The sequence below is a fragment of the Glandiceps talaboti genome, chromosome 2, assembly GCF_964340395.1.
Source record: "Glandiceps talaboti chromosome 2, keGlaTala1.1, whole genome shotgun sequence".
Taxonomy (NCBI): domain Eukaryota; kingdom Metazoa; phylum Hemichordata; class Enteropneusta; family Spengelidae; genus Glandiceps; species Glandiceps talaboti.
The window spans coordinates 10,047,875-10,058,572 of record NC_135550.1 but is presented as its reverse complement, the minus strand read 5'-3'; the positions used below and the strand labels follow the sequence as shown (position 1 = coordinate 10,058,572).

At 34.5% G+C, this 10,698-nt stretch overlaps 1 protein-coding gene across 1 annotated transcript in view; it reads left to right on the top strand.

The window, feature by feature from the left end:
* The first annotated feature begins 1,065 nt into the window (after positions 1-1,065).
* LOC144443881 (bestrophin-3-like) overlaps positions 1,066-10,698 on the top strand; it is a 28,635-nt gene continuing 19,002 nt past the window's right edge. Inside the window, exon 1 of the mRNA XM_078133474.1 lies at positions 1,066-1,549. Coding sequence (XP_077989600.1) covers positions 1,066-1,549 — 484 coding nt within the window. The remainder of the gene's footprint in view (positions 1,550-10,698) is intronic.

Below are 10,698 nucleotides of genomic sequence, written 5' to 3'. Positions count from 1 at the left end.
CGCCTGCGTAACACGAACGATTCGATGACGTAATCTAATAGTAAAATGGCTAGGAAAACCTAGTACACCATTAACTATACAAACAATGCCAGAAGGTGGTGTAAATGTCATCTAAGACACACATCGACATTAACATTATACTAGAATATTTTAATCACGGTTTTACATTTTCATTTGCGTAAAAAATCTTATAAACTCATCCTGCGCAACGTTACACACTTTCCATTGGGAACAAAAAGGAAATGATTCATGAAATGTGCCTTCTTCTGTTATGTGCCACACCTTTTCAAATAGAGCTATTTACCGTCTTCACTGCTTGTAGTCCTTCTAATGCAATAAAACCTCTGCTGTGTAACATTACACACTGTATGTGACAGAATATTGATTACGTTACTTATGCTACACTGGAATCACAAATTGAGCCTCAGGTTAGGTATATTTAAATGTTACACTAGTGACAATCTGATTGAAAGAGTGTCCATTGATTCATATGACATCTTGCAATTTTTGAGATTGTGAACACTAATTCAATTCAAAGAAATTATGCAAGCTTGCAACCTACAACACACAAAAATATTGTAAAAACCAAGCAAATAGTGATTTCAAAAATAATGATCTTGATGTGGAACAGAAAAGTTTGTCGTGAAATAGGAAACACGGTTTAGGTTTGTCTAAGGTGAAAAATAATATCACGATGTAATAACTACATCCGAGAGGACAAATAGTAAATAACCATAGAGTGATTGAAAGATAAAATGGAAATTTACAACAACAAAAAAGAGAAATAGGTGGATGTCTACTGGAATTTCTAATGATAATGTACTAAGCAAGTACCAGATAATAGTTTCATGTTTGAGAATTATTGAGATTAAACGAGTGTATAGTAGACAAATAAAGAGATGATCAAACATGCCATCATACTAGCGCCGTATAAAGCAGCTGTTCAACTTGCTTTCCAAACATCCATGATTCATGTGATCAGTTGAGAGTAAAGACAGGGACCTCTTCATCAGTCAGTCACTGTGTGTACGTATGACTGACTTGAGGAGTTGTAACGACCTTACAATGAGAAAACCTTTTCTTGTCTTACAGCCCAAGGTACAAGAAGTCAGCAACTATTTCAAGGTATTATTTCGCTGGAAGGGCAGTGTTTATAAACTTCTACGGAGGGAATTCCTTGTGTTCCTCGGTGCCTATACCATTATAAGTCTTGTTTACAGACTGGCGCTGACACCAAATCAGCGGTCTGCCTTCGAGGCGGTATGTATCTACGCAAACGACTTCAGTGGTCGGATACCCGTCAGTTTTGTGTTGGGTTTCTACGTATCTGTTATTATCCATCGTTGGTGGGATCAATTTTTAGCCATACCATGGCCGGATAGACTAGTTTACAATGTTGCAGCACATATTGATGGAGAGGACGAGGAAGGGAAATTAATGCGCCGGACAATGGTGCGTTACATAAATCTTTCAATTTTATTGTTGTTCCGTGCTGTCTCGCAAAGTGTTAAGAAACGGTTTCCAACCATGGATCATGTGGTAAATGCGGGTAAGTTTATGATATTAATTTTAAAAAACCAGTTCAGTTTGTTATAAATTAGTTGTAGCCAAGGCGACGATTTGCCTGGCTGTTAGCTAAAAATGAATTTGTTCATTTGACTCCATTCTTCTCTCCATCATATCATACTCCTTGTTATGGATTTTATTTATGAATTTTCTTATAATTGTTGTACAAGTGTGACATCAACGATGACGAGTGTATCCTTATATAGAATCACGAGTTAATAATGCAATGCATCGTGAATCTCCCGACATATCTTGACACTCACAGAGATCTTACAGGTGTATTAGCTTACACATAAAACATTGAAACATCAATCACACTAAAACCGAGATAATCTCCGATACGTAAATTTGTTCTATTAGTATAAACTAGATTGTGTAGGGATTCAAACGTATATATATGCTGATGTCAGCAAGTTCTTTATTTGAACAGTTAACTGATCGAGTGTTATTTGCTAACTTATTGTTTTCCACCTAATGTAAAACGCCAAACAATCGATCTAAAAAAACTACCAGGGAAGAACGACCATAGCCAAGGAGAGATACCAAATCTTCACTGGAAGTATCAAAAGCGTGAATTTTCAGGATGACTTTGGAGAATAAAAGAAAGGGAATAAGAAATGTTTCAATGTTTACACCGCAAAGGTCTTAACATCTAAAAAATATTTAGTGCTATGAAAAGTTTGTTCTTTACAATAAAGCACAACATTATTAATTCCACGCTGAGAGTGTGTTGCCTCCTTTATTCCTTTACATGTATTCAACTGCCTTGTCATTTGCTCACAACAAGCATTTAACAGCCCCAGACGCATGTATGACTGTGTTTTCACGGTGTATTTATTTTTCTCCATTTTTAGAATAACAGCTTAAATGTACTTCTTACAGTTTGTTAGCCCTGTTCGAACATACTCCTATGTACAGATACAGGAAGAAGTAAATTGCTATGGTAAATTCACACTTTTTTGTGTCAAAGACCAAGTAGGATAGATATGACAACCAGCATCTGTGACGATTGTTGTATTCATCTACACCATCAACACCGTATGCAAATAGCATGAACATGCAGTCAGTGAGCACTCAGCATCAAACAATCCCTCTTTCCTTTGCATATATTAGTAGACGTGTTTAAGTACACATGACAGGGCAATTCTCACCAGACATATATGAATAAAAGTATTCCTCAGTAGCGTTCATGTTTTAAATTTGTCATTCAAAACGTCGCTATACGGAAACCACTCGGCCGGCCCACGTAAGTTGTTTTAAAATGCAAGGCATTAGCACAACTTCTGGTTGATCGTTGCAATTCAGATTACTATTGCGATCGTGCTATGAATACGTGTTCATAGTTGGTCAATACTGGCGACCTCTTGACCTATTATGATTACCCTAGCTGCGCGGCATATAAAATTGATCAAAAGCATTTGTATGGATATTATATCATCATTAAAACTTATGATGCACCACATGTGGTTTTGTTTTTGTTTTACATGAAATAGTGCCATCGATAGAGTTTTTTCATTAATAGTGGAATTTCTATTTAACGTAAAAATATATATTTGAATAATAGGATAAATGTAGGTATTTTGTGACAGGCTGGGATTTTGTTGGTAACAACCATGAAGCGTACTCATGTTTGATGTACGTTAGGAACCAACGTGACAGTATTTGTTGCCATATTGTAGGTGTGAATTTGGGGAACGCAATTCTGAAATAATCATAATGGTATTGGAACTTGTATGTATGTATGTATGTATGTATGTATGTATGTATGTATGTATGTGTGTGTGTGTGTGTGTGTGTGTGTGTGTGTGTGTGTGTGGAAGGGTGGATGGATGGATGGATGTTTGGATGGATGTTTGGTGGATGTATGTATTTGCAATAGTGCTAATATCTATCTGTAACATCTGATGTATTATTTTAGGATTTTTTTAATTTTCTTACACGTTTTTGAAATTTTGCTAATAAAAATACAACATAGTTTTTCAAAAGCCTTGGATAACAATTGCAGTACTTCAGTTGTAAAGGTGTAAGTTTTGATAGAGATAACCAAAACGTGAATACTAATACGATGTAAAATTTATCAAATTTCAATTTTCTAAGAAAATAAAACCCCAAAATAGATCAGGTGTTGTGTGCCCAAATCTGCGTTTGTGTCAACATCATATATATTATCTACTGTTATTATAAAAATCTGCTTTCTACATTAAGCATGTAATGGACGTAAAGTTCCACACCAACCACTTTAACACTTGATGAAACCATAATCAACATCGACAATACTACCTTTTTAAGTTCATGTATGTTTTAAGGCAGTTTCCCCATGAGTATAAATTATCTGTCGGGCATATGTTCAGGTAGCTTGGACTTATTAAAGTTATTGAAGGGAAAAGAGAAAAATAGCAATTATCTCAACAAAGTGCTCAACTGACTGTCCCTACATGCAGAAAGTTGACAAGAGGGAAATTATAACATAGACGACGAGTGGTTAAAATTAACAAGGTAAATCGTGATTTCTTTCAACGTCAAATGCAGCATTCAACTGACCCAATGTATATTATGAAATCGTAGTTCAAGTGTTTACAGTAACTCTGTATTGTGCTCTCCATGAATTTACATGACTTTCTGAGGACATGGGCAATTTGAGTGCATAATAATACTTGAAGATTAACTGAATGCAAAACCCGATATGAGCTGGGCTTACAGGAGACTAGAAGGATACCTTGTGAATTTACGTTGTATAATAAAAGCTTGGATAGCTAAATGAGATAATATACGTTGGGTTTTAATTACTTTTACTTATCACTACAGAGCTGGCATCAATCCTATGTTGCAAGGCAACTTCTGTTTAATGTATAAATGTAGACTACTTAAATTGTTATCGTAATTGTAAGGTGTCAATGAGCAATAGAAACAGTCGACAATTCAAGTTGCCATTGTAGTCTCGTACGTCACTTCCGCCTACGTTCAGGTCGGTGCCAATTCCATAATGGTATGCTAAAGTCAATGAAACCAATTAATTGTATCTTATTTACCTTTTGTCTCAAAGTAGCCTTCCCCTTTAAGATTTCTTAAAGCCATAGCATAGTATGATAACTACTACTATTAAAGCCTTTCTCTAAATTGCTGTACTTACCCTATATCTTTGCTAGTCATGTAGTATTTGTGAACAATTATATTATCTAATATTTTCACAAATATTGCCCTTTTGTTTCTCAATGTACATTTTATTAGTTTACCCCTTTATTAAGATGTAATCTATTATGTGAATTAAGAAAATACACAGTAAATGTATATTGAATTCAATAGAACTACGTGAAGTATTGGGGTTACAATGTATACGCCAAGGAATAAAGGAGAAACTTACCAACAGCAGTGACTACCTGTCCGGAAGGCTATAAATTCATTGCTGCTTTGCTCATTCATTTTAAGATATTCCAATATCCTGGCCATGTAAGAACAGGTGTCTTTTCGTTTCCGAAAAATAGTAAATGTAAATTATACATTTTCCATGTCACCATGAAGATATGCACAAACAGAACACATGTTGCAATTTTACAGCTAAACTCACCCCAAAGAATGTGAGAGTTTCACGTGAACTCGTTACATGTATTATTATTACATTGTGAATAAGGTAGACCTTTCTAACATACGAACTTATAGTTAACCTATTCTAAGGATTTACTATTTTGCAGTGTTAAAATATGCTGTGAATGTCTTAGATAAACAGTTGAGGGTTACAATGATGAGTTACATCGCAGCAGAGGTGTGTGTGTGGGGGGGGGGTGGCGTGACAAAATTATGTTATTCGCACACCTAGATTAATTGATTAATTCAAAGTCTCACGAACATTACTCACAAGTTGTAACCTATATACGTATTTGCATGGCGAAACCACAACTCTATGCTTGATGAACCTACATGTCTTCCACCGTAATGTTCAGGATGTGAAACAGAGTCATTACAATCCGTGAATCGATTTGTTAAGAACTACATACTGCACAACACGGTCATAGAGTATATGTGTACGTCGTTTGAAAAATAATACTTCAGAGATAACCTGGAGACAATGTTAGCAAATGCCACTAATCAGATGCAAATATTTTACAGACGGAATTTTCCAATCATATTCATTGTTTATTAATAACATTTGCAATTGCAGTCTTTAGAGAATGAAAGCTTCTGACCTCGACCTACCCTCAGAGTTAAGTGTCTGATATCGGTTTCATTTCATTCCAATAGTTTGGTTACGTTGATAATATTGATTATTATTATTATTATTATTATTATCAAGGTGTTAAATTTGATACTTTACAATTATATTTGGCATGTTTTAATCGTGCCTATGCAGCACTACTGTTAGACGTTATCAAATTATGGATGTTAATTTATTAATCTTTTGACATCTTCAAAACTGAATTAGATTAATCATCTGCAACATTGATGAATTGGAAGCTTAAATATTGCAACACATGTCACTTGGTTGAAAATAAAAACACTTTTCCTTGTAAATTATTTTTTTCATTAAAAATGATTTAATGTTGGAGAAGCAATTATCAATCATTTAGGTAACTATATTGTTTCAGACATGTGAACTTACAGTAGCTGTCAACTAACATATTAAGCGTATGGTTTTCCAGCTTGTCTTGTTTGGAATAAGTATGTTGTGACTATGGTTACCAGAATAATGATCCATTGCGTTATTCAGAACATTTACGGTTGGAAAAAATATTTCTGAGTTCTTCCCTGAAATAGATGATGAAAGTACATTCATTCGCATGGAATAAGCAAAATAATTCTGGACCATAATTTAATAATTTAATGGTGGACCATAGTTTAATTTTTAAGTCAGAAATACTGATTGACAATTTTAAAAGGCAAGTCGTATCATATCCATAAAAAGATATCCCGACCACTTTGTGGTGTTGAATATTTACGACACGACTATCTCACGAAAACGGGATGTTACAATTAAATGCAATGAAGGCATGAGGGAATAACCCCAATATTAGCAATGGTACATGACTAGGGCAAAATAGATCGATGTCATCGCTTCAATCCTGTAATTTCAATAAAAAATCGAACACTGGGGCAATCATCAAAGACTCCGTGTGACTGTTAAGTCGAAGCTTGACGCCACATCTTCCCTAAAAGACGACTATCAACAAGGCTATTTTACTGGGGAAGGCTGTCGCCATGCCTGGATATCATGAAGAATGCAGGGGGATTGTTTCATTGACTATTCACCCACACTCGTCTCAAATCTAGGCTTCTACGGAAAATTGACTCTCTATTTGTATGTCTCCTTATCAATAAATAAGGTCATGTGGGTGACCCTCTTATTGATAAGTAAGGTCAGCTAGTTGACCGTTTTATTTCTATCGCGAATCGAATCGTAAATCATCAACATTTTGTCCGTGAAATCTTCATTATGAGCTGTCATATTTCCTTGTATTTATTACAGGCTTCTAATCCGCAAGGAATGTGAAATTGCTGAAGCAGTTTTTCACGTCAAGTAAACGGATGTTGTATGGCGTCAAAGAGGCCATAGTAACTTTTACATTAATTGTAGATGATCTTGTAAATGAACTAACAATAGCAGCACGTGCAAACTTAATTTACAGTAAGTGTCTGTGCCTAGTGTACCTTGTGATGGCCAATACGTTTTAATTGCTTAAATTCAAATAACAATTCTTCAGTACGTATGGAATACACAAATACAAGAAATGTCTTTTAGCGAGATTAGGGGGGGGGGAGATCTACTCAGTTCAAGGCGTACAACACAACATGGAATTGTTTTGATTAATTGTCAGGGAACAAAGTGTTCCAGATTAAACCTTTCTTATAGACAAAATGCAACTCACCATCTAAGTATAAACAGAATTGATAATGCATTTCTCTGCGTGCTATTTTAAATCTTCTTGCCAAGGTTGTTATAGGAAAAAACAAGTCCCTTCTTGATTTTGTACTTGTTACGAGTAGATCAGTGTAATTTGTCTTGCATTAATGACAATCCGTATTTTATTTGCTAATAGGTTCAAGCGGTAGTTTCTTACATTATGTATTCTTAATTACCCCGTGGAAATTACAACTAGTCCCCTAATCCGGCAATCAGGTCAAAGAAAGATACGCAAGGGGTCTTTTTGAAGTAAGGTAATAAGTTTTAGAATATATGCTATAGGTAATAAGTCCGTTCAAAATGGTTAATACAACCCGTAATACTCAAGTATAGTGATTCTACTGTGTGCCACACTCGCGGATTGCCTTTTTATCAAATGTAAAATGACACGTTCAGTTGCCCAGGACATTGTTGCTGTAAATGTAACCAATCTGTAAACAATGTTACAGTGCTAAACTACATTATTGCCAGTGACTGGAATGTAATTTTACATCACAGCTATAGTGTTACAGTTGTATCTCTTTTTAGTGTTGTATTTATTGCGCTGAAATATTTTGTTGTTTTAAGTGCTCTATATGCATAGTCCTCTCAGATCCAGAAGAAACTATTTTAGTAAACTTCATCTGCCTGTTGGTAAGAAAATATATATAGCTATCACTGTAAAATGAGAGAAGTTATAACTCAATTTAGAGAGTTATACAACCAAGTCAAAGAACCATTCATAGCAAAGAAAAATCAGAAGCTACTAATCTCTTTCTTAAAGAAATGGACTTCCCTTATACCATATGTAACATACGTTGTTATATTTTCTCTTTCTTTTGTTATGTGATTATGGAATGTAACATATTACAAAGAGCTTATACACTTTTATACACCCAAAGACAAAAAAGTGATTATTATATCATAATCCCCGGAACATATTTATGTAGGAAAAAGAAAATTATATAAGCATAGTCCTCATCAAGCTCTTAAACATTACACATCTTAATATAAGCTAGTTTGATATAGTTACTCATAGCCTAACATTGTATAGGGAAAAATGATTTTACAAGTATTGCCAAGCTGATTTTCTTTCTCGATCCTTCCATAGGTATGTGGAAGCTTTGTATCAAGATATTGTCTTCTAAATCATATTTTGCAATTATTATTTTAAAAAATATGTATTCCTAAAATAAGGGTTATTAGATTCGTTGTTATTTTGTTCATTTTACCACACTCTTTAGAAAACTTCGAACCGAAGTTCATTTGATTACGTTAACGGTTCCCATGAATTTTAGAATCTCGCTGGTATTTTGACTGGTCTTACTTGTGCAACATTGTACATCAGTTTCCCTCTGATTTGTGGTTAAACCCAATACAGCTTTTTGGGAAACAGACTGTGTTTGGGCGGCACACATAGTCCCACAAGCAAGCAAAGGTTTTATGTTGCCAAAGTATATTCATCGGCATACATATAAAGGTGGTTCAAGTAACCACATGCCTTTTATATCGATCATTTAAATATATACGAATATATATTATTAACAAGAATCTGTGCATAACATAAGTGTAGTTTGAAATGATAGCATTGTGTAATTTCAAATCCATTCGCCATCACATGTATCTAAATTATAACATACAGTATAGTCCAGGCTATTTATAGGCAATTTCCTTTTCAGATTACTAAAGCTGCTATACGATAGCTACTCTATGCATAACATAGCAAAAGTAGGACACTGAGATGAGCAATCATTACATTACACTTCATGTCCTGATGATAGATGACAAATGGCTGAAGTAAAGATCTGAGATAAAAGGAAAGATTTTAAAATACAGTGACCTGGATGTCATTGACGATTTATCTTGTCTTTGGTTTGATCATGAACAGATTTCAATGAGATACAAAATGATATCTTGCCGTCGGCATCTTGCAAAGAAACACATATCTATAGACAGATGCATCCTTTAGCTCTTAAAGTGATAGTTTATGGATTATTAATATTCAGAAATAGCTGCATCGATAATGGTACTGATTTTAGCACTGGGTTTTCTGTCATGGATTTTCCATCATAGTTAGCATTACATACATACATACATACATACATACATACATACATACATACATACATACATACATACATACATACATATATACATATATACATATCATAAGCATGGTTGTATTATCGTATTTTAATATCATTTATTATATTGTATTTGCTGTCATGAAATTCTAAATGCTAAAAAGAATTTGTCAAGATAGTATTCCGTTCATCTTTTTAATAGTATTGGTTGATAAAGTGGTCATTTTCAAGACCCAGGAAACCCTCAGCGAGTATACTCCATATATTTGTGGTACGGTCTTAGGATTTCTCTTAAAGTCGTGAAGAATAACATAAATAGCATAGACTTGTCATAACTTTTGGAAGAAGTATCGTCGAGAGTTGTTTGTTTGTTTCCAGATTTGCATGTTTGTTTCCAGATATGCATTCATACATTAGTTATATATCTTGATCTGTCTATGTGAATGTTGTTATATCGTGGAGTATAGAGCCTAGAACAGAGATTTAACGGATGTAAAACTATTCATTCTTGATAAGTACCATGATAGTCCCATGGGAAATTTCCCCAAACATGAGTGTCTGTTACCTTTGCCAGCTTCACGCGCAAATTTTTTTTTTTTTTTGCGACATGGTTTTGATTGTGATATAGGTTATCAAGTGATCGAAGCCTTATACAATGTTTACACGACTCTGCACTTTCCAACTTAGAAAAGATGATATCATAGTCAAACACCAAGTGTTGAACATTTGCCAGATTTGTGTCATTTATGCATTGATGAGGGCGGACGTAATCCTGGAAGACATAATTCGGAGATTGGATCGTGGTCACAGTTATCTCAATTTTAAATAGTGTCTAATAAAGAAACCAAGAACTTAATTTGCTTAAATGCGATCTGGGGAGATTTCGGTCGAGTTGCTTAACCATTACTTTATCGGTGTTTGTTTGACGTACTAGTAATCATTATATGATGTCTGACGTGATGTAATCGTCTAGACCGAACAATTAAACAATTATTTATAGCTCAAGTGATGAAACTTTCAGTGACGTCATAGCATTTGCAAATTGTCTGCACACTGTACGTGTATGTATTACTGTTTTGAAATATTTCGAAATTTGAAGCATTGCCAACATCACTAAGATAGCACAGTGATGTAGGATTCTACACAGCAGAGTATGTTATAGAATTCATATACACT